At 42.6% G+C, this 24942-nt stretch overlaps 1 protein-coding gene and 1 long non-coding RNA gene across 2 annotated transcripts; one reads left to right on the forward strand and one right to left on the reverse strand.

The window, feature by feature from the left end:
* Positions 1-6078: 6078 nt before the first annotated feature.
* On the reverse strand, positions 6079-8073 carry LOC141551521 (uncharacterized). Its single transcript, XR_012484891.1, has 2 exons — positions 7255-8073; positions 6079-7020 (listed from the first exon to the last, which is right to left on the reverse strand). It is a non-coding gene; the product is annotated as an uncharacterized LOC141551521 (long non-coding RNA).
* Positions 6645-23069, forward strand: NDUFAF3 (NADH:ubiquinone oxidoreductase complex assembly factor 3). Its single transcript, XM_074283238.1, has 5 exons — positions 6645-8082; positions 19974-20166; positions 21683-21749; positions 22257-22357; positions 22471-23069. Exons 1-5 carry the CDS (start codon positions 8009-8011, stop codon positions 22585-22587), a joined length of 552 nt encoding a protein of 183 aa, XP_074139339.1. The 5' UTR covers positions 6645-8008; the 3' UTR covers positions 22588-23069.
* Positions 23070-24942: the final 1873 nt, after the last annotated feature.

Genomic DNA, 24942 nt, shown 5'->3' on the forward strand with positions numbered 1-24942 from the left:
TGGGGAGCCAGGAAATCTGAGCTGCCTCAAACCTTAATCCGGATTAGGCCGGGAGAAGCTCTCCCCCTGGGGATTATTACCAGCACAAGGAAGCTGCTGCTGCTGCTGCTCCAGAGGCCCTCCCCACAAAGCCCCCTAGGCCCAGTATCCCAAATTTAAGGCCAGGGAGCCTCCTCTGAGGAGGATTTCAAACAGGTCTTGAGACTTGGACTGGGGCACTCCCCTGGCCCAAAAGAAGGCTGCTTAGATGAATCCAGCCCAACACTTGAGGTCTTTACAAATAGGCTTTCCTCATCCCGATCTTGTGAGGAACCGATAAGCAAGGATCTTCATTTGCTCAGGATGGGGCACTGGGCAAGGAGCCAGGATCAGACTCCGTACCTGACACCATTCAGTGGCTTATTTCCATACTGAGACACCAACCACTGAATCCCCGGTTCTGGTCACTGCTTGTCTTGAAGGAGGACCTAAGAGAGGCAATCAAGAAGGAAATGACCCACCAGCACGTTGGAGACTCAGCTGTCTGAAAGGAACTAGACCCTGGGGCTGCAAAGAGAGAGGAAGTGAATCCACCGAGGGCAGAAGCCTGAGGAGAGGAAATCGAGGCCTCCTCTTAACTCCTCTGGGCATTCTGGAGCTTGAGGTCAGAACCAGCAGCCCAGGATTCTAGGGGAAAGGGTGACAGAAGCTTGGAAGACTCATTTTTGGACTCTGTCCAGCCATGAAGCTAAAGATTCCCCATGCAGCATCGGCAGCACCAGAGCGGAGTCTCCTTTTTAGCCTAGGGCAGACAAGCAAGGCAAAAGACACACAGTACACTCAAATTTTCTTTAAACTTCTCCCAAATTCCATTGAAAAAGTCTTATTTGTGCTTCATTCCTTTCCTATCAAGACATATAGCAGTTATGTAGTAGAAAACAATGCTAGACTTACATGGCAGCTAAGGACTAGGCAAATTCCAGCCAAAATATTTAATCTGTAAAAAAGGGATCACAATGCTTTACTACAATTTATATTTGGGGGCTGTTGTGAGAAAAACATCTCACAAAATATGCTGGGGTCAGATAGTCATTCTCTCCTCCTCTCCTCAGAACTGGCCTCAAATCTCTGTGCTAATACAAGCCAGAGAGAGTCCATTGGATGGCAGCATTCTACAGCTGCATTTGGAGTCGGGAGATTTGAGTTCTAAAAGCACGTCTATCTCTTTGAGCCTTCACTTTCCTCATTTGTATAGTGAATGAGTTGAAAACAAGCATCAAGATTTCTTCCAGTTCTAATCCTTTAATCTCTATCATGCTTCAGGATACCAGGTTAGCCTAGGAAAGGGAACATTATTCTGACTCAACTGGGTCCTATTTTATCGGGGCCTGCAGGAAGCTCACAGAATCAGACTCTGGAGTGGGAGGGAAGAGCCTGAAGAGCAGGAAAGAAACTGGATGACTAGATCAGATGTTTTAAAGAGGGTCTAATTACAGATTCCCAATTGTTATGTGACTGTCACCTCTAGCTTCCCAGACAGAGTTTCTGGTAACTCTTCCCTGCCCAGGCTTAGAAAGATCCAGACATATAGGCAAGCACTAGGGCTAATGGGATCGGGGATGACCTTGGCCAGCTTGTTAGGATCCTGGCGACCCTAACCCTAGAGGTCTGTCCAAGATTGCCTAGATTCAGGTCCTCGTTCTCTTGGGGCTGCAGGCTCCCAGCAGGATGTGAGACTAAGAACAGAAGAAGAGGAAATGCTTGTGGGAAAAGCAGGAGCCAAGAACAGAAATCAGAGAGTGTGGAATTCAAGGCCTAGGGGAAATCTGAACTGACTGCCGGCTCCCAACAAGCAGTAGTCTCCCCTCCCCAGAGCACACACTGCTTCTTCCCCCGGGCACTGGCAAGACCTGCCTGGGGAAGATCCTTGTCCTGAGTTGGCCCCAATCTCCAGCACAGTACTCTGGTAGGGCTACTTAGAAGGAAAGGAAACTTTCACAAGACTTTTTTGCATTTCAGCGGAAAAGCAGGAGGAGGCTATCCAGAATTACAGGATGTTGGCGCTGGGAAGGGTCCACAAAGACCCTAGAAGCCCCCCCCCACTGAGGTGATTTGTGTACCGCAGTTCTCTCCACCGTCCATCTCCAGCCTCGGCCCTTCCAACACGGCAGGCTCCCTCCCGTAAGGTTTCAGCCTCCTCCCCTCACCTCCTACCGCCGCGGGTGGCGGGGCCGCCTTTCGCCGGAATAGCCGAGGCACCGAGAGCTCCTCGCCGTCTGCTCTGGCATCTGCAGCCTGCGGCTCAGAGCCGCCAGGTTCCTCTTGGACACGGCCACATGGCAGTGCCCGGAGGCTCGGACCTGGGCTCAGCGGCCCCCCCCCAGGCTTGGCCGGGAAGCCCTCCGCCCAGTCCGTGGGGGCCAGGCTGCGGGCTGTCCGCTGGGACTTTCTTCCAGCAGCCTCCCAAGGGGTGGGGCAGGTTCGGGGGACAAGGGTCAGCTTGTCCCGAAGATGGGAGGGGGCTGTGCAATCACGAGCTCACATTCTAGGGAGGGTACGGCAGAGGAGCTGGGCTTGGGACCTGTCCCATAAATGGGCTGACACGGAAGGGGCTCCGGAGCGGGGCGCGCTTGGGGTGCGGGGCGGTGGCTCCAGTTTGTGGCAATTGACTTCCCGAATATGCGGACTATATAGGACATTCAAGCCCTGGGACAGGCTGAGGTCCGAGGGCGGGGTAGGTCGGGCCCCTCTTACCTGCCGAGGTTCAGAGCGGAGCAGCAGGGGAACTTTCCCCTTCGGTGAGACTGGTCACCCAGCTGGGGCGGGGGGGGGAGGGAGAGGAGGCTACGAAGATGCGCCGCGCCGCGCCCGCCCCGCCCCGGATGCGTCTCGAGCCGGACCCACTCTGTGCGCGGGCCACTCAGTGCACTCCTCCGTCTTGGCCGCCTCAAGTCTCGGGGCTCTTTATAGCGGCGCCGACCCCGCCCCGCCGCCGCGAGTTGCCGCCGCAGCCAATCCCCGCGCGCCCGCCCTCCCTCCCTCTGGACTCCGCCCCGCCTCCCACGGCCCGGGTGGCCGAGCTGGGGCAGCTGGGCCGCGGGGCTGGGCGGAGGCAAGAAAGGGAGGGAGAGCTCCCTCGCGTTCCACCCGGTCCCTCCCTCCTCTTCCCTCCCTCCCTCCTTCCCCGAGTGCGGGGCCGCCCCCTAACGGCCAAGGACCCGACGGTTGGGAAAGTTCCAGGCGGCGGACTGGACTAGGTGGGGCGCCCCTCCCCGGCGGGGAGTGCCGCCGTTGGAGGACCCAAGATCTGAGGACCCAAGAGCTGAGAGCGGAGCAGCCACGGAAGCCCTTTCCACGGTTCCAAGGAAGTCCTGAGTCCCCTAGTCCTGTCCCCGAAGCCTTAGGTTCTGTACTGTAGAACTGTTCAAGACCCCTAGTTCTGTCTGCAGCCTTGGCCCTGTAGCTCCAATCCTGCCCCAGTAGCTCTAACACTGCCCCAAGACCCCTAATCTTGTCCCTGCAGTCCTGCCCCCCAGATCCCCACTGTTGTCACTGTACTCCCAGTCCTGCCCCACAGATCATTAGTTCTGTTCCTGAAATCTATCCCGACCTCGATGCCCCCCAGTCCTGTTCCTGCAGCCCCAATCCTGCCCCCTAGTCATTTGTCCAATTCCTCTTTCCTTCACATCCCCATTACTTCCCCTAATTCTCCCACAGTACTCAATCACTCACCCCTAGCCCTTTATCCTCAAATCTTGCCACAGACCCCCATTCTATTTTTATGACCTCAGCCTTTGGTTCACAAGCTCCCATGCAAAGTCCTACTTAAGTCCCTGGCCACCTTGCCATTCTGCAGCCGTTAGTTGCCCCAAGTAATTGTGTTTTCCCCCGGAGCTTTCAGCCCACAAGGGAGGGAGGGTGGTCACTGCTTTGGATTTAACTCCTTCCCAAATTGGGAGGCTATAAGGGTGAAAAAAACAGACATTAGATCAAAGGAAGGCAAAGTGTGACAGGGGAAGACTCAAAAGTATTTAAAAGGGAGTGGAAAATTGTGGGAGGTGGGAGTGGTAGTGCACATATTAAATTAGGGATCAGAGAGATGGGAAAGGGACACCTTAGGGTGAGAAGCAATGGTGAGAATGGGAAAAGCTTAGAACTTAAGAGCCTACTCTTGAATCCACTTAGCTCTGTGGCTCTTCTAACTTTACCTTTTCAGCTCTAAGTTTGCTCCTTTTCAAAAGAGAGAATAAAATTTGCACTAATCTTTCTGAACTGTTGTAGGCAAAGTACTTTAAGAATCACTCTAGAAGTGCAAGTGGATATGAACATTGCTGTTATAGTATAACTCCTATTAATTACTAGTACAGTAACGACTCCAGTGGTAGGAGCATATCATACCTCACTAGGAGAAAGGCACAGAACGAGGGGTCTTTAGATGGAGTTTGGAAGCAAAAATAGGAATTTTGTCCACAGAGAAACATTTCAGGTGCTAGAAATAAAAAAGGACTTTGGCCCTGGCCCAGGGCTCCTCCTCAGGGCCCCTCCCCTTCCCTCCTCCCACAGCTGGTGCTTCTTGGGGAACTTGATACCTGAAAACTGATCGGATTATCCAGGTCTTCTTTCTGCCATGGGACAAAGCCAGGTTACAGGTGTTCAGGTCCCCTCTTCCCTCTTCTGTACTCTTGTCCTCGGCTCCTTTCCCACAGTACCAACCCACTCAACTTCTCCCGAGTCCCTCAATTTCAGTGCTTACTATTGTTAATAGCTGGGCCATCGCATTTTGATGGGACCTGCTTTGATGGGCAGGCACTCTTGTGACCTCAGAACCAGTGTTGACCATCAGCATCGAGTGGTACCTTTGAGGCTCTCAGCTGTCCTTGTAACTGCTAGTTCCTGACTGGACCAAAGTTCATCTTCCAAGAGGCCGAAGCTAAACCCCTTATCCTGACCTTAAGTCTTTATTCCTGAATGGAGGGCCATTAAGTGCTGGTGAGATACAGTGAGCAGATAGGCAATGCACCACTCCTTCATTCAGAAAATTTCACCTTTGGTAGCTCTGTTGGTGTTAATACACTAGGAATACCACTGAATTTGAAATCAGAAGACGAGTTTGTGTTTTGGCTCTATCTCCTTCACTTATATAAATTTACTCAAATCTTGGGGCAATGGACTATTTGTTTTTAAAAAGGCCAAGGTCTCCCACTACACCCAGGGCCATCTCCAGTTGTCCTGATGTACATCTGGCCATTGGACCTAGACAACTCTGGAGGAGAAAGTGTGGCAGGTTGACATTGCACAGCCCTCCCTCTCTTCAATATAACTCATGTCAGGCATCACCTTGATGTCATGGTTCTTTTCTAGAACAGGGGACAAAGATCTGCGTTTCCTCCTTTACAAATGAAAGGATGGCCTATCAAGATCCCTCTTTAACATTGTGATTGTCTGAACTTCTGATTCTGGCATTCAAAGGCCTCTATAACCATGCATTGATTCATCATCCTAACATCATGCTATTCTCTTCAGCCTTTCCATCTACTCTATACATACACATTTTGTATTTATCTAAGTATACTTCATTAGTTAAGCTGATTCACAGGGAAGTAGTGGATAGTTTTACAACTAATAGGAATGTGGGAATTGAGTGATCCACACTGATTCAGTCTTGTGACTCAATTCTGGATCTAGTTCAGTTCCCTTTTTAATTATACGTCTAGTCCAATTTCTGTCTTGTGGGTATACTTTATTTAATAATAGTATTTTATTTTTCCAAATACATGCAAAAGTATTTTTCACCATTCACCCTTTGCAAAATCTTGTGTTCCAAATTTTTCTCCCTCTATTCCCCTCTCTTCTCTACCCAAAACAGCAATCTAATATAGGTTAAACAGGTGCAATTTAAAAAATATTTCCATATTAAAAATGCTGCACAAAAAAATTTAGATCAAAAAAGGAAAAAAGAAAAAGAAACCTAAGCAAACAAAAAGGTGAAAATACTATGCTTTTCTCTGAATATGGATGGCACTTTCTATCACATCTATTGGAACTGCTTCAATTCACTTCATTATTAAAGAGTCAAGTCAATCACACTTGTCCATAATCATGTCATCGTGTACAATGTGTCAGAAAATTTTATTGCATTGTTTGAACCTAGCCCTTTACGGCTAGAAAGGTAGGCCACCTAGACTGTTGCTTAGAGATCTTTAACTAAGGACATAGGTTATACTGACCAGAAACCTATGAGATCCCAAGATTGATATGTTTTTTCACAATTACACATCTCAAGTGACTCACACATCTTTGAAAACATGCCCAATACTTGTTAATCTGTTACTGTTTCCTGTTCCTTTGGCTGAATATAGACATGGGGGGGGGGGGGCGGCACAGGAGAAAGGTAGAGAGGGTGGAGTAGGGCACATTTTTCTAATTTCAGAGAATTGCACCCATTTGTGCAGAAAACCCCCTAATCTTTCTTCCAATTAGAAATTAGATCACCTAATCTTATACTAGGTTTACATCCTGTTGCTTTCTTTTAATGCATAAAAATCTATCTCCCCTGTATTAGAGTCCAAACAGTGCCAAACTGAGGAGGCCTGGTTCCTATATGTTATAAAATTGGCATGCATTGCTTAATAAATCAATGTTTGGTTTGGAAGCACAGGCCCAGGTTTCCTCAGTCATTTCATTTTTCTACGACCACATGCACTGAATTTATTAAATACTTAAAACAAAACAAAAAAAAAAAACCTAAGCTGTCCATAATGGAACTTGACAGAGCAGTCTAGGCCAATTCTCACTTCATTTGAGGAAACAATTTTTGAGAAAGATCACACAGATTTAAGTGACTGAGGCAAGATTTCAGATCAGGTCTTCTGACTCAGAAGTGAGCTTTCTAGTTCTACTATGCCATACTGCTTCCTCTTCTCTTCAGTCTTTGTGGCCCAACAGGATCCAGCCCCTTCATGAAGCCCTCATTTTTTTCAGACTGCCAACTAAGGTTTCTTCGAATTTCAAGTCGGAAGGTTTCTTACTGGCCTTATTAACCTGAAAAAAAGTGCCTTTACAACAAATCTGGCAAATGGCTATTCAGCCTTGGTCCTCAATGAGAGGCCTTCCTTCCTTGGCAACCCATTCTACTTTGGGATAATAGTAATTGTATTTCTAGAGTTTTCCTTAAATTAAGCCTAAAATAGACTTTCAGCAAGTTCCACTCGTATCCCTTTTTTCCCCTCTGGTGCCAAGCAGAGCTAACCTAATCCTTCCAAGTGACTGACAGGCCTTTGTAAATTTCGGAGGGGTGTGTACACGTTTCACCCCCCTCTCTCCTTTACGATTCTGAGCCGAAAAGCATTTTTATAGCTTTGGAAACCGAAGCACCGGGCCTTGCTGGAGTTTCTCTCGAGGCTGGCAGACGCTGCCTCCACCCCCGCTGGTCTCCCCTCTTTTCCATCCAGCGCCGGAGAAGGGATCCAGATGTCCGGCCGAAGGCCTGCGGGAGCACTCGGGAGTGGTGTGGCAGAGACACCTGAGCAGGGGAGGGTTCGGGTGGCGCCCGGCTGGCTGAACAATGCCCTGGGGCCTGGTGGGGTCGAGCAGGCAGGTGCCCACCTTCCCCAGCGAGAAACCCGAGCAGGAGCACAGACCACAGGGTCTCCCAACGCCCACGTCCCTGAGGCGCCGAGGGCCCCGACAGCAGGAGTGGGAAAGGTACCAACCCCTGGGGAGTTTGGGGGCTTTCCAGAGACGCCAGAAACCTCTAGCGGCGGAACCGAGCCGGGAGTAAGGGGCGGGGAGGACAGATGGGGCGGGATCCGAGGGTTAGATACCCAGACAGAGGGGAGGACCGAATTGGGCGGGGCCTAAGGAGAGGGCGGACCCGAGGCCGGGAGGCCCGGCCCTCCCTCCGCGGCTCGCGGCAATCCGCCCAACAGACAGGGGGCGCAGGTCCTTCTGCTCCGCCTCGGCCAAGGACCTGAGGCCCCTCCTAGCGCCGGTGCCGGCGAGTCCCGATCTGGGGCCTGTCCACGCGCCCATGGCTGCCTTCGCAACCGCTGCGCTCCGGGGATTGACGCGCTCCCTGCCCGTGCTGAGACCGACTTCTTGGTGGTGAGGAGATCCTCCTTTTATCCCTCAACTAGTGACCTTCTAGCTGATCCCACACTTCGAGAACCCTGGGTGAACCCGGCCCCGAGCTTCCCGCGAACCCACGTGACCCGGACGTTGGGCGTGGCCCCGTGGTGACCCTGACTTTACTGCCCCCTTGACCCCGACACTGGGTGTGCTCCCTATCCTAACACCACGTGTGTCCCGTGGCTCTCACTATTTTTACCTCAATGAATCCTGCATGTTTCCAACACTTGTATTGGCCCTGACGTCATGGATCCCCAACCTTGAAACCACATATGCCCTCAGTGACCCTCAATCTTCCCTAGTCACAGAGGCCTTCGGCTACGGCACTGCCGAGCCCATATGTAGTGGCCCTGACGGCATTTGTCCCCCTGACTCCGTGTACTCCACCCTGGAAGCCAGTGCAGCCTTGCGGACGCTTCGGACCCCCGACTCTTACCAAGCCCCTCCGGGCTGCTATGTGAGGGGTAGAATCTGTGCCTTTCATTGCTCGCTGCTCCCCTCGATCCCTTCTGTGAATTTCTGAGCATGTCTACTGCTGCTCCTTCTACACTGCACCCAGCGCCTGTGGGCCTCGCTGCCTCAGCACTTCTCTCCCTCCCCTTCCTTTTCGGTTTAAAGCACTTTTTTCAAAATTAAATTTCATAATCAGATGACCATTTTCTCCATCTCAACTCTCATTCCTCCCTCCTTTGAGAAAGCGAGAAAAACAGGCTTTGTTAAAATGTGGATGGTCTAGGAGAACGAATTCCTTCCTTGTCCCGGGCTGTGTTCTGAGTGTCTCAGGAGGCAGAGAGCTGGCTGATCCGCTCCCCGAGACCCATAGCGCGCCACACTCCCGGCCTGGGCCGCCGGCGCAGCAGGCAGGTTCCCATCCCACAAGCAGAGGCTCCCCAGCTGTTTAGCTACCACTTTTGCCTCGAGGCCGAAGAGCAGCTGCCAGGAAAGCGCCACCTGTGCCCCAAGGTCTTGTTGGCTAGAACTTTATCTTTGGCAATAATTTCCCATTTCCCCTTTTGGTACTTAGTACCTCCATTAACCCTGAGAAGTGATCCTCCCCACGTGCGAGCTGGCTTTGTCCGGCCCTTATGCACTGCACTGTTATCCAGATGACTTATCCCTCCTTTTCCTTTATCGGGGAATCATCTATTGCTTTTTAGCAGCTTTTATACTAACAGTTTCTGCTTCTACAGAGGCGGGTAATTCTGCAAGCAGTGGCCTGTAAGAGGCTTTAGTTCCCTCCCCTCCAAAGTAACTTATTTGATCCCCTTTCTTCTCTCCATGAGTCTTAACAAGTGGTTCCTTTCTTCCTCCTCTAATCCTTGAGGTTGCCCTTTATTACTAGATCCTCTATCCATTTGGGACTTAGCTTTGTGTGCCCTGTGACATGTGGGTCTCCATCTACGTCTGGCCAAACTGTTTCCCTGTTTTCTCAACAGTTTTTACTGACAAGTTTATAGCTCAATAGCTGGAAACTCTGGGTTTATAAAACACTAGGCTGTCATAGCCTTTTGCTTAGGTATAAGCTATGTGTGGTCTGTTGCATTAGACCATCTCTTTCGTTCACAACAAATATCAAATGGTTACTGCTTTGTAGTATGGTTTGACATCTGGTACTCCTAAGCTCATTTCTTGCTGCTTTTTAAAAAAATTCCATTGAGATTTCTTGACCAAGTTTTATTCCTCCAACTAACCCGTTATTATTTTCTTTTTCTGTACAAAGTAATCCTTTAGTAGTTTGACTGGTATAGCACTGAATAAGCAAATACATTTGGGTAAATTGGTGTTTTTATTATTTCACCACGGCTTAACATAAGCTGTTAATGTTGCCCAAATTATTTAGATGTCTTGGTGTAAAAAGTTTTTTGTAGCTGTGTTCATGCGGTTGTTTGTGTCTTTGCAAATAGATTCCCAATTATTTTATACTTTCTGCAGCAATTTCAAATGAGATTTCTAACTTCCTACTAGATTTTAATGCTAATGTGAGTTTATATCCTGCAGATTTACTGAAGTTGTTGTTTAAATTAGTTTTTTAGTTGATTCTCCAGCATTCTCTAAATCAATTAAAAAGTGATAATTTTGTTTTCTCTTTGCATATATTTGTTCTTCAATATCTTTTTCTTTCATTGTTGATAAAGGTAACATTTCTAAGTATTTTATTGAATAGCAGTGGTAAGAAGAAACATTCTTGCTTTACCTCTGATCTTAATGGAAAGAACTCTAGTTTATCCCCATTAAATATAATGCTAGCTCTTGCTCTTAGATAAATATTATTTATTACATTAAGAAAAGTTCCATTTATTCCTAGATCTTCTAGTGTTTTTTAAAAGAAATAGATATGGCATCTTCTCAAAAATTTTACATCTTTAGATAAAATCATATAGGTTTTTTCCTGGTAATTATTATATTCAGTATTCCCATTATTGACTCAGTCCTGCATGCCTGGTATAAATACAACTTAGTCATATTACTTTAGTCTGTTTGCTAATGTTATATTTATTTGCATCAACATTATTAAGGATATTGATCTATAGTTTTATTTCATTATTTTTTCTCCCTGATTTAGCTATTAAAATGATTTACATCAAAACAGAAATTTGGTTGGATCTCTTTTTCTTTTTTCTAATAGTTCATATAGTGTTAGAATATACTTGTAACTCTATTTGATTTATCTAAAATTATTTAGACCTGACAATGGTCAATTGAGGTGTCTTCCCAATGATTTACTAAACAAAACTATTTACCACATAAACTTCTAGTTTTCTCTCTCTCTCTCTCTTTTTGTTATAGCTTTTTATTAACAAAACATATGCATGGGTAATTTTTTTTAAATTATAGCTTTTTATTTACAAGATATATGCATAGGTAATTTTTCAGCATTGACAATTGCAAAACTATTTGTTCCAATTTTTCCCCTCCTTTCCCCCACCCCTTCCCCCAGATGGCAGGTAGACCAATACATGTCAAATATGTTAAAATATATGTTAAATACAATATATTTATATATGCCCATACAGTTATTTTGCTGCACAAAAAGAATTGGATTTTGAAATAGTATACGATTAAACTATGAAGGAAATAAAAAATTCAGGCGGACAAAAATAGAGGGATTGGGAATTCTATGCAGTGGTTCACACTCATTTTGCATGGGTAATTTTTCTTTTTTTTATATATTTTTTATTTTTTATTAAGTATTTTTTAAAATTAATTTTTATAATTATAACATTTTCTTTAGCAGTACATATGCATAGGTAATTTTTTTTTTTACAACATTATCCCTTGTACTCCCTTCTGTTCCGAGTTTTTCCCCTCCTTTCTTCCACCCCCTCCCCTGGATGGTGGGCATTCCCATACATATTAAATATTTTACAGTTATATCTTAAGTACAATATATATGTGCAGAACCGAATTTTGTTGTTGTTGTTGTTGCAAAGGAAGGATTGTATTCGAAAGGTAAAAATAATCTGGGAAGAGAAAACAAAACAAAAAAAACAATGCTCACAGTGTAAACTTTTCCCAGTGTTCCTTTTCTGGATGTAGCTGATTCTGTCCATCATTGATCAATTGGAATTCGATTAGCTCTTCTTTATGTTGAAGATTTCCACTTCCATCAGAATACATCCTCATACAGTATCATTGTTGAAGTGTATAATGATCTCCTGGTTCTGCTCATTTCACTCAGCATCAGTTGATGTCTCTCCAAGCCTCTCTGTATTCCTCCTGTTGGTCATTTCTTACAGAACAATAATATTCCATAACATTCATATACCATAATGCATGGCTAATTTTTCAACACTGACCTTTGCAAAAACTTCTGTTCCAACTTTTTCCCTCCTTCCTTCCATCCCCTCCCTTAGATTGCAGATTGTCCCATACATATTAAATATGTTGAAGTATATGTTAAATACAATATATGTATACACATTTATATAGTTGTCTTGCTATATAAGAAAAATTGGATTTAGAAAGTAAAAATAACCTGGGAAGAAAAACAAAAATGCAAGCAAACAATAACAGAAAGACTGTAAATGCTATGTTGTGGTCCACATTCATTTCCCAGTGTTCTTTCGCTAGGTGTAGCTGATTCTGTTCATTATTGATCAATTGGAACTGATTTGGATCCTCTCATTGCCAAAGATAGCCACGTCCATTAGAATTCATCCTGATATAGTATTGTACAGAACAATAAAACTCCATAACATTCATATACCACAATTTACCCAACAATTCTCCAATTGATGGGCATCCATTCAGTTTCCAGTTTCTAGCCACTATGAAAAGAGCTGCCACAAACATTCTTGCACATACAGGTTCCTTTCCCTTCTTTAAGATCTCTTTGGGTCAAGTCAAAATGGGTTCATGACCTAGGAATAAAGAATGAGATTATAAATAAATTAGAGGAACATAGGATAGTTTACCTCTCAGACCTATGGAAGGGAAATGAATTTATGTCCAAAGAAAAACTAGAGATCATTATTGATCACAAAGTAGAAAACTTTGATTATATCAAATTGAAAAGTTTTTGTACAAACAAAACTAATGTAGATAAGATTAGAAGGGAAACAATAAACTGGGAAAACATTTTTACAGTCAAAGGTTCTGATAAAAGCCTCATTTCCAAAATATATAGAGAAGTGACTCTAATTTATAAGAAATCAAGCCAATCTCCAGTTGATGAATGGTCAAAGGCTATGGATAGACAATTCTCAGATGAAGAAATTGAAACTATTTCTAGTCATATGAAAAGATGCTCCAAGTCATTATTTATTAGAGAAATGCAAATTAAGACAACTTGAGCTACCACTATACACCTGTCAGATTGGCTAAAATGACAGGGAAAGATAATGCTGAATGTTGGAGGGGATGTGGGAAAACAGGGACACTGATGCATTGTTGGTGGAAATGTGAATATATCCAGCCATTCTGGAGAGCAATTTGGAACTATGCTCAAAAAGTTATCAAACTGTGCATACCCTTTGACCCAGCAGTATTACTACTGGACTTATATCCCAGAGATCTTAAAGAAGGGAAAGGGACCTGTAGGTGCAAGAATGTTTGTGGCAGCCCTCTTTGTAGTGGCCAGAAACTGGAAACGGAGTGGATGCCCATCAATTGGAGAATGGATGAATAAATTGTGGTATATGAATATTATGGAATATTATTGTTCTGTAACAAATGACCAGCACGATGATTTCAGAAAAGTCTGGAGAAACTTACATGAACTGATGCTGAGTGAAATGAGCAGGACCAGGAGATCATTATATACTTCAACAACAATACTATATGATGATCAATTCTGATGGACGAGGCCCTCTCAATGAGATGAACCAAATCAGTTCCAATAGAGCAGTAATGAACTGAACCAGCTACACCCAGCGAAAGAACTCTGGGATATGACTATCAACCATTACATAGAATTCCCAATTCCTCTATTTTTGTCCGCCTGAATTTTGGATTTTCTTCACAGGCTAATTGTACACTATTTCGAAGTCCGATTCTTTTTGTACAGCAAAACAACTGTTTGGACATGTATACATGTATTTAATTTATACCTTAACATATTTAATATGTATTGGTCAACCTGCCATCTGGGCGGGGGGGGGGGGGGAAGAGGGGAAAAATTAGAACAAAAGGTTTGGCAATTGTCAATGTTGTAAAATTAGCCATGCATATATCTGGTAAATAAAAACTATTAAAAAAAAAAAAAAAAGATCTCTTTGGGATGTAAGCCCAGTTTGACAGCTTTTTGAGCATAGTTCCAAATTGTTCTCCAGAATGGTTGGATGTATTCACAATTGCACCAACAATGCATCAGTGTCCCAGTTTCCCCACATCCCCTCCAATATTTATCATTATCTTAAGACAATCTGACAGGTGTGTAGTGGTATCTCAGAGTTGTCTTAATTTGCATTTCTCTGATCACTAATGATTTGGAGTATCTTTTCATGAGTAGAAATAGTTTCATTATCTGAAAATTGTCTATATCCTTTGACTATTTATCAATTGGAGAATGGCTTGATTTCTTATAAATTTGAGTCAATTCTTTCTATATTTTGGAAATGAAACCTTTATCAGAACCTTTAAAGATTATAAACTTCTAGTTTTACCATCTAACCTTCTTTGTATTTAGATGCAATGCCATTTTCTGCATGTGTGACTAATTTTAATATTAACTTATTTTTTGTTACCATTCAGAAAAATGCAGTTCCCTTATTTATTTAAATGAGTTTGTTTTTGCTGTTGATTTATCTCACAACAGGATTGCTACTACTGCCTTTTTTACTTCATTTGAAGTAGAATAAATTTTGCTTGAGGCCTTTTAAAAGCTTTGTGTGTATTTTTCTGTTTCACTGTTTATCTTATAAACAATACATTGTTACCTTCTGCTTCTTAAAAGATTTATTTTATTAGAAAAAACAGTAAGAAGAACAGAATAAACAGAAAATACAAAACAAAAGAAAACATTGTTATGTTCCCAGAAGAATATTAGGGAGAATTCAAAATATATAATAACAAGTTACCAGATCAATAAAGTATATATATTAGTAGAGGAAATTATTCTCATGAGTGTCTTTTTTTTTTTACTTGTAAATTCTGTGCACCTTATTTACTTTATTCTTTTTCTACCCTTTCATTCCCGACCACCATCCCCAAGTGAACTACAGTTAAGAAAATATATATTTATGTATAAACACATTTCCCCTTTTTTTTACTGAAGCTTTTTATTTTCAAAACACATGCATAGATAGTCTTCAATTTTCATCCTTGGAAAAACTTGTGTTCCAAAATTTTTTTTCTCTCTCTCTTCCCTCTATTCCCTCCCCTACACAGTAAGTAATCCAATGTTTGTTAAACATGTGCATTTCTTCTATACATATTTCCACAATTAGCATATTGCCTAAGAAAAATCAAAACAAAAAGAAAAATAAATGAGAAAAAACAAAATGCAAGGAAATAACAAAAAAAAAAGGTGAAAATATATTGTGATCCACACTCAGTTATCACAGCCCTCTCTTTGGGTGCAGATGGCTTTCTCCATCTCAAAACCATTAAAACTGGCCTGAATCAACTAGTTGTTGAAAAGAACCACTTCTATCAGAATTAATTGTCATATAATCTTGTTGCTGTTTATGATTCACTTAGCATCAGTTCATGTAAGTCTCTTCAAACTTCTCTGAAATGATTCTGCTGGTCATTTCTTATAGAACAATGACATTCTATAACATTCATATATCATAACTTATTCAGCCATTCTCCAACTGATGGGTATCCACTCAGTTTCCAGTTCTTACCACTACAAAAAGGGCTGCTACAAACATTTTGACACAACACATGTCTTTACTATCCCTACTGACTCTAATTAAATTCTGCTCCATAACTTACCTTGCTATTACTTAACCTTCCCCCACCCAAGGATCCCTCTCTTTTCTTCCTTTCCTTTGCTCCCCATCTGCCCATCCCTCTTTCCTTATTTCCTTATAGATTTTGGAAGGTATTATACCCTTCATATGTAGTGTTGCCTGTTTAACCCATTCCCAATGTGAATAGGTTTTCAGAACTGTGAGCCCTATCATTTTGTTAGAGATGATATTTTTAGCCACAGGCCTAGTTCTTTTGATTGTTGGTACATATGATTTCAGGACCTGCAATCTTTTATTGTAGCTGCTGATACTTCTAATTGTAGCTCTAGCATTTTTTAATTTTTTTTCTTGTTTCTTGCAAAATTTTCTTTGATCTCAGGGTTTTGAAATTTGGCAATAATATTCCTGTGTGTTTCCCACAAAGGATATCCTTGAGGTGGTAACTAGTGGATTTTTTCTATTTCTTCTTTCCCTTCATATTCTAACATGCAAGGACAATTTTCTTGGATTATTTCCTTCATTATTGTATGTTCTCTTATTGGTCACAATTTTCTGGCAGTCCATTTATTCTTATGTTTTCTCTTATTAATCTGTTCTCCAGATCTGTCATTTTCCACATTCTGTTCTATTTTCTCATTCTTTATAATTTGTTTCATTATTTCTTGGTCTCTCATAGCTTCACTGGCTTGCCTTGCCCAACTCTAATGTTCAAAGAATTATTTTCATCTTTGAGGCTCTATATGTCTTTTTCTAGTTAGTTAACCTTTTTTTCACAAGCTTGTTTTTCTTGGATGGTTTTTTTCCCTCAGTGTCTCTCATTCGATTTTGAATGCTTTTTTAAATGTTATAAATTATCCCTGGCCAGGGAGCCATTTCACATTACTTTTTTGGAGTAGGAGCTTTTTTTTTTTCTTAAATAAAATGTCCTCTGAAGATGAACTCTGATCTTCCCATAATATGTTTCAATGGTGGGATTCTTTGTTCTTTGCTGACACATTTTTTTTTTTTTAAATAATAGATTAGTGTAAGCATCTCTAATCGTTAAGTGGGAGGATAGTATCTCAAGCTTCCCTTCAGCTCTCCACTCTGAGCAGGAACCCCAAACCAAGAGCTTCAGCCTTCTGCAAGTGCCCACAGCCAGTGGCGTCCATGCCCACTGCCTCTATCCTCACCAGGGGGCCTCCACTAGATGTTTCTGCAGAGCTACTCTGGAGGTATCCTGTACTTCAGAGAGATTAATTCCAGTCCAGGGTCTTTCTCTGTTTTTATCAGGAGAATCCTGTTCTGCCTAAGTCTTCTTGATTTTTCACCACATTATGTTCATTCATCCTGAGATGCAAATTTGTTCTGTTTGTGGTGGAAATCTGGAATGCTTGAAATTTACCAATCTACTCCACTATCTTCGAAGAATCTTCTTCTGAAGCCTTCTTCTTTCTATTCTATTAACTTCTTCCCTTTCATTGATCAGCTCATCCCATTCATTACCCATTATGCTTATTTTGCATTTTACTTCTCATTGTTTTATACTTATCTTTTTCTATTACTTGCCCTTTTTGAAAATTTATTTTAAGATAAATCCTACCTTTAATCAGTTCTCTCTTTTATTGCTCCTTTTTATTTTTTTCTTTTCTGTCTTGTTAATCTTTTCAGTAGGGCAACTCAGTGGTTAGAGAACCTAGTCTAAAAATAGTTGTTTTTATCTCCCAAGTTCAAATCTGGCCTCATACAGACACTTACCAGTTAATATGACTGAGCAAACCTTGTTTGCCTCAGTTCATCATTTATAAAATGAGCTGGAAAAGGAAATGGTGAACCACTGCAGTATCTTTGCCAAGAAAATCCAAATAAGGTCACAAAGAGTTGGACATACCTGAAATGACTCAAGGTTAGCAACCTGTTGGATGATATTTCTACATCCAACTGTATGTTTGTCTTCGTATTTGACTATTTTTAGATGAGATTGCAGTTTTATTTGATATATGGACCTCCTTCCTTCTTCTTTAAATAGACTTTTGCTTATATGCCTCAATTATGTAGGAGAATTTCCTTTCTCTCCTGTCCCTCCTCTCCAAACTAATAAATTCCTCTCCCCCTCCCTTTAATATGATCCAGACAGAACTGGGCAACTCTCAGGTCCCCATGATCATTGACTATTGTCCCTGATAATATTAGAGTTCTAAGAGAATTTCATCATTCTATATGTGAAATGTAACCAGTCCATCTTTGTTTAGTCCCTTGCTCACTTATAGTTATGTTGCTTCCTGTGTTTGTATTTCAAAATTTATATTCAGTTCTGGTATTCTTGTCAAGAGTGCTTGAAAGTCTTCTACTTCTTAAAAGATGTATTTTGCTCCTTGTAGAATTACACCCAGTTTTGCTGGCCAAGTTATTTTTGGTTGTAAACTTACATCTTTTGTCTTCCAGAATGTCATTTGCTAGGCTCTATGCTTTTACCATGGTACTGCAAAATCTTTTAAAATCCTAACTCCTTAGTAACTGAATTTTTTCATTAATCTGCAAACTCTGGATTCTGGAAGTTTTTCTTTTGGATATTTTCTTCTGGAATTGATTAATATAATCTTTTCTATTTTCATATTTCTCTCTGGTTCTAAGTTAATTGGAAATTTTTCTTTTATGATTTCCTGAAATGTGAAGTCTAGGCTCCTTAAAAAAAATTCCTAATTTTTTTTCTAAATATGAAGTTTAAGGTATTTTGTTTTGGTTTTCAATGATTCTCAAATTATTTCTCTCTGTTTTCCAGGTTAGTGTTTTTAGGTATAAGATACTTTGCATTTCTATTTTTTCCAGTTTTTAAATTTTAATATTTTTTGTAATCTAGTATAAAATTTTTTTTTTCTATTTGGACCATCCTTATTTTCAAAAGGTACATTTTTTGTGTCAGGTTGTTAATTTTCTTTCCAGTCCTTTTCTCATTTCTTTTCCATTTCCCCCCTAGTCCAGTTCTAGAAAGTTGCTCTTATTTCATTGATAAAAATCTTTTAGCTTTTTTTATTATTTTTTTTTTACATTTTTTTATTTCTGCTTTATCTCTTCCAGGAATACTAACTGAATTTATCCCTGAACTGTTTTTATTTGAGGCTTTGCTTAGAGATATTTCGGAGTTATTCCATTCTCCTGAGTTTGTCAAATGTGTCCCTGTCACCACAGTAATTCTTTATAATGGGATTCCTTTTGTTTGTTCACTTTCAGACTTAATTTCTGACTTTGGATTTTGTGATAGGCCAAGAGCCAGGGTCCAGGGCAGACCATACAGCTGTTGCTTGTGCTGTACTTGCTCTGTACTCATTATACATCCAGAACCTGTGACAGTTCTTGCCCTGGACCGGCCACCACTTCACATATGTCCCCTCATCATCCCCCCTGAATCTGTGATCTGAGAACTGGCGAGAATGAGCAGTAAGCAATGAACTGCTATTTAGTTTCTATTCCTGCTGCCAACACAAAACCAAGGCCCTCTGCATCAGATCTGGGACCTCTCCTTGCCAGACCCATCCTCAGTGTCCTGAAACTTCTCAGTGCCAATTCAGGCTGAGAAAATGATTTTTTAATTGGATTTCCTGATTGAGACTTTGTTTAGTCTGTTTCTTCTATCTTTGTGGAGTAATTGTATAGGAGGGCAAGGCTGTATTCCTACTCTGCCATCTAACTCAAGTTTTCTTGTCATGTCTGTATTTTAAGCCGCCATTTAGAATTCGATGTACAATAATTGTTTTTGTTTTGCATCCCTTGCCTTCAGTAGGTAGTAGTGAGGAGAATTCAGCCTCTGCTTTTATGGTCTTCAGTTTCTTGTCTAAGATTTCTCAATTTAGGGCAAGGCAGTTTCTCAGCTACTTCTGATGAATCTGTCATACTTGGAAAGAGATTTTTCTGACTATCATTCCTGGTAGCTCTAGTGTTGGGATTCCTTTCTACTTTGTTAGAGAGAACTTCTATATAATAACTCTGCCTCCTTTGTCCTTTTTGCTTTACTGCCTTGCCGATTTCATTCTCGGGCCTCCTGACCCTGCAACCTTGTTCTCTTCAAACGTTTTTTTTCTTTTAGTAGGAAAATCTTTTTCTTACTTAACTTTGGATCCATAGCTTTCAGATCTAACTCTTCTTTTCTTTTAGCTTCCCTTAACTCCCAAGTTTTTCCAAATTTTTACTCTTTTAAATTCAGTCTCAACCCTTCCAATTTTTGTACCTCCCAAACTCCTTCACTTCTTATACAGATTTAATCTTTTTCTCATAAAAGCTGTAAATGCTTGGTTCCACATGTGACAACCTTCATAATTCCATTCTCCCTCTGCCACAGTAATGTTTTTATTGACTGACCTTCACAATCCCTTCATCCTCCAAGTCTGCCTCTGTGAGCCTCAAACTTTGCTGCTCTCTTGAGTCCCCCCTTCCACTTTGTACCCTTCCCATCCCACTTACACCTTCCCCTGAGATTCCCTACTGTCCCTTCCCACTTCTCTCTGGGCTACTTCTGTGTATCTCTCCATGCAGGCTGTCACAAAGGAGCCACCACTTGACCCCTGTGGATGATGAGTTATTCCAGAAGACCACTATCACCTTGCTGGAGAAAGATTCACCCCACATTATGTACATAGACACCTACAGCCCCCGGGGCTTTACTGTCAATGGCAACCGCATTGTGGGGCCCTGTGCCTTGGTCCCCCACTCTGTCATGCAGTGGAATGTAAGTCCTTTATCTTTCTCCCTGCCTAAAATGACACACAAAATCTGTTCTCCTGTTCCCAACACCCAAAACCCAGGTCATAGTTCTCCCTTCCTATGAGGCTCCTGAAGTATTACCCAGGGCCTACAGTGTGTAAGCCACTGCAAATACAGAACTAGAAATAAAACAGCTTCTGCAATTAATACTTTTCTACTTTTGGAAGATGCCATGTGAAGTTCAGGAGGTAACAAGAAAATCAGTTTGTGTGTGAAGGGGAGTACTATTAAGTAAGCCAGAAAGTGGCCTGGCTTTAAATGCTAAGCTGAAGAATCTATATATTATCCTAGAGGGATCTCTCCCTCTTCCATTGAAAAAGAAAACATGCAGCAGCTAGGTGGTGCAATGGATAGAGCATCAGCCCTGCAGTCAGGAGGACCTGAGTTCAAGTTTGGCCTCAGACACGTAACACTTCCTAGCTGTGTGGCCCTGGGCAAAGTCACTTAACCCCAATTACCTCAGCAAAAAACAAAACAAAACAAAAAACATGGTTTGTAACAAATATAGGCAAGGAAAACAAATCCATGCATCGGCCAAGTCCAAAAAGATAAGTGTCTCATTCTGCACCGAGTCCATCTCTGTGTCAGAAGGTGGATAATGTTTTATCATGAGTCCTCTGTAATCATGATTGGTTATTGTTTGGAGCAGATCTTTCAAAGTATGGTTACTATCTAAATAGTTATTCAGGTTCTCCTTATTGCACTTAAGTCTTCCAGATTTCTCTGAAGCTATCCCCTTCATAATTTCTTTGAGCACAATAATATTACATTACATTCATATGCCATCATTTGTTAAGCCATTTCTCAATTGATGAGCACTCCTTCACTTAGTTTTTTGATGTCACAAAAGAACTGCCATACAAATTTTTGGTGAATTTTGAACATGCTTAATTTGAAATACTTAAGGGATTTCCAAAAAAATATTCAGCAGATAGTTGTTTTTAGGACAGGAGAGAGGATCTATTTATATAGAAATATGAATTGAATCCCTGGGAGCTGATGAGATCATCAAGAGACAATAGAGAGAGAAGGGAGCCTAGAACAGAGTCTTAGGAGACTCATTTAATGGTCAAGGGATGGATAATCACATGAAGGAGACTAAGGAATGGTACCAAGTCGCTGTAATGGAAGGGGAAGAGAGTATGGGAGTTCAACAAGATGACAGCTGAGAAAAAGTCATTGGACTTTGCGGTATTTACATAGCCCACATCTTGGGTAGCTAGAGTCAGCCAAGTGTCGGAGGCAGGTGTCTGGGTTCTGGCTGAAACAATGAAGTGAAGGCAGCAAGGGTAGGCTAGGCGGCCCTTTTTAGATTGGCATGAGCAGGAAGATATGGAGCTTAGGGACATGGCAGGGTCCGTGTTGGGTTTTGTAGTGTGAGAATGACCTGGGCACAGATACAGGCAACACTGAAGGAGTCTGAGGAGGGAGTAAACTACCCAGGGGCATTATTAACCCAACTTCTTTCCCTTCTCGGGTAGGTGGGGAGCCATCGGGACATCACAGAAGAGAGTTTCTCCCTTTTCTGGATGTTGGAGCCTCGAATTGGTAAGGCCACCCCATCCTACCCCACAAAGGAGGGCTGAGCCCCACTCTGAGGATGATGCTTCTGGGTGGCAATCTGAAGGCTACCTCATTTAAAGACAGATAACCTTTCCCCAAAATGTCCATTTTAAAGGTTTTTAGGATTACAACTGAACAACTACAATAAGTACTAATATAGTGCTTTGAGATTTGAAAAATGCTTAAAAGATGTTGTCTCATTGTATCCTCACAACCTTCTTAGGAGGTAGGTGCCATTAGCATCCCCATTTTACAAAAGAAACTGTGGGAGACAGGGTTAAGTGACTACTCCAGGGTCACACAGCTACCAAGGCTGAGGTTATATTTGAACGAGTCCTCCTGATACCAGATATAGCTCCTTTGTCATCTGTAATGATCATCTTCCTTTAGGAAATTGAGAGGCTGAAGTTTATGTCATAAGGACAGAGAAGTCACATCAGAAATGGAACATTAGTCCCCTCCCCTCTCCTAATGACTTGTCCTTCCCGGCAGAAATTGTGGTGGTGGGCACTGGCGATCACATGGAAAAGCTGCAGCCCGAGATTTTGAAGGCTATGAGGAAGCGTGGAATTGCTGTTGAGATCCAGGACACGGTGAGCAATCTGGGCAGTCTCTGCCAGCCTCTTCACCCAGACCAGACTACCAGCTTCCCATGGAAGCTAAAACTGAGGCTCCTTGGAATTCACTCTTGGTTTCTCTCTTGCAGCCCAATGCCTGCGCCACCTTCAACTTCCTGTGCAATGAGGGCCGGATAGCTGGTGCTGCCCTCATCCCCCCCCCTGGAGGCTCACCTGCTGCAGCTCTGCCCTCACACGTGGAATAAACTGTTCCTAATCTCCCTTGTTGGTTGTTAGGTATCTCTGGGAGGCTGTTCTCTTCCTTCTCTTATAATAAATAGCCCTAGATTACCCAAGAAGCTTTGGGGATACTGATTGGAAAAACAGAGCCCTTCTCTCTTCAACACTGCGATGATTCAAACCAGTTCCACTTGTTTAGTGATGAACACAGCCATCTATACTCAGAGAGAGGGGACTGTGGGAATTGAGTGTGGAACAGAACATAGCATTCTCACTCTTACTTGCTTGCATTTTTTTCCCTTTCTCAGCTTTTTTTTTTTTTCCTTCTTGATCTGATTTTTTTTGCAAAAGAGAACTATATAAATATGTATACATCTATTAGATTTAACATATACGTTAGCATATTTAACATGTTTTGAACTACCTGCCATCTGGGAAGGGAAAAATTTGGAACAGGTTTTGCAAGGGTCAGTATTGAATAAATCCTGTTAACTCTGTCCTCATCCAATCATTGCTTGGTGGCCAAGAAAAAAATTTTTTGCCCCTCCCCCCCATCAAAGCAGGTCCTTCCAGTTTTGACCAGACACCTCTGGGATTCTGAGAATTACTGTTTTGGAGGCAACTGCTCAAAGTCTAGTTTGGGAACCCAGAGCAGCATCATGTTCTCATATCAGCTCCAAGTAATTTCGTTTGCCAGGATGTCCTCCAACTGGAGCCAGGCCAGAACACCAGGAAATATTAAGCCCTACGGCCAATTGCAATTAGTCAACAGGAATTCATTAAATACTTCTGTACATGCTGGGAACCCTCTGAGTCATCAGTGATACATAAAAGTGGAGGTTCTCACTGTCAAGATCCTTCCCAACAGGTAGGAGACATGGGATAAACAGGAGAGATTTAAATAGGTTTGGGGGATAAAGACAGGTGGTCGTTGGTTGGGGAAAGGCTCAGGTAGTAAGAAATGGAAATAAAGCACAAATTTTAGATGTCTTCAGTCAAACCAAAGAGGAGAGCCAGGTGTTGGAAACACTAAGGCCAATTTGTCTAAAAAGATAAGATGGGGGGGGGGCTAAGTAGTATGAGTCTAGATAATAAGGAATCACTAATTTTTAGAATAGGGGAGAGAAGTTTTCACTGAAAGCTCAGAAACAAGATTATAGTTTTAAAAAAAGAGTAGCAGGCAGCTTTTTCTAGGTATAAATAAATGGAGGAGGGGTATGGGTCAGAAGCTAGGTTAATGGGATCTATAACTTTTAGGGGATATGATGTAAATTTGGATAGAAAAATAAAATGTCTAATTGAAATGAAGCATTTTCCAGGTAACAACAAATGTGTCTAAGAAGGGATCCACAGGTTTCACAAGGCTGTGAAGGGGATCTCACATATCAAAAAGCCAAGAACTCCTGGTCTAATAGGAGGCCTGGGAAGACGGGCAGGGGGCAGAGAAGGAATCGGCACAGGGGATCCCAGCTGAGGCACAAGCTAGAAGGCCTTGGCTCCACTAGTAAGATGATTGCTTTTGTGCCAACTTTGCTCTAACAGTCTAGGGTCCAACAGGCAGTATGCTAGAGGCAAGATTTGAAATTAGGTTTTCTTTTATCCCTGAAGCAAAACTGCTTCTGAAGTCAGATCTTGCATATGAGGGGGCAGGTAGGGGCGCAATGGATAGAGGACCAGCCTTGAATTCAGGAGGACCCGAGTTCAAATGTGGTTTCAGACACTTAACACTTCCTAGTTGTGTGACCCTGGGCAAGTCACTTAACCCCAGCCTCAGAAAAAAATAAAAAAAAAAAAATCAACATATAAGAGAGCAATAGGAGGCAAGTTGGAGACCCTCTCTGACTAGACTAGCTTATGAAACCACAGGCTCAAGGTCACACTGACTTCTGAGAGGTGGAAGATGGTCAAATGAACATGAGGTAGTTTGTGGGGTAGTTGTGCCCTGCCCAAGGCATAGATGGAAGGAAGAGACAGACTGATGAGGGTGCCCAAGTCACCTGGCCATCACTTGGCCTTTCTTCTCTGGAAATGCTCCAGTCTCAGTGGCACAGCTGGTGTCCTTTGGCAGCCTTACTCCTTTCCTTTGAGTTCTTACATGCCAACCTGTGTCCCCACCCCACCCCTTTGTGGCTTCTGCTGTGCCCCAAATCCAGCACACCCACTAGTCAATTCTTAAAAGATTCTTTAAATCCCACTGCCTCCTATTTTCAGTCTTTCAAATGACTCTGAACTCATTGCCTCTCCCACTTCTTAAGCCTTCCCATAGCCTGGCTCCCTGTCCTCCCTCCTGCTTCACCTGTGTGGTCATATCAGGTGGCACACCCCCCTGCAGAAGGAAGATTGGTTCTATTCCACCATCCTCGTGCCCCAGATTTGTCGTC

Source organism: Sminthopsis crassicaudata, chromosome 1, assembly GCF_048593235.1.
Source record: "Sminthopsis crassicaudata isolate SCR6 chromosome 1, ASM4859323v1, whole genome shotgun sequence".
NCBI lineage: Eukaryota > Metazoa > Chordata > Mammalia > Dasyuromorphia > Dasyuridae > Sminthopsis > Sminthopsis crassicaudata.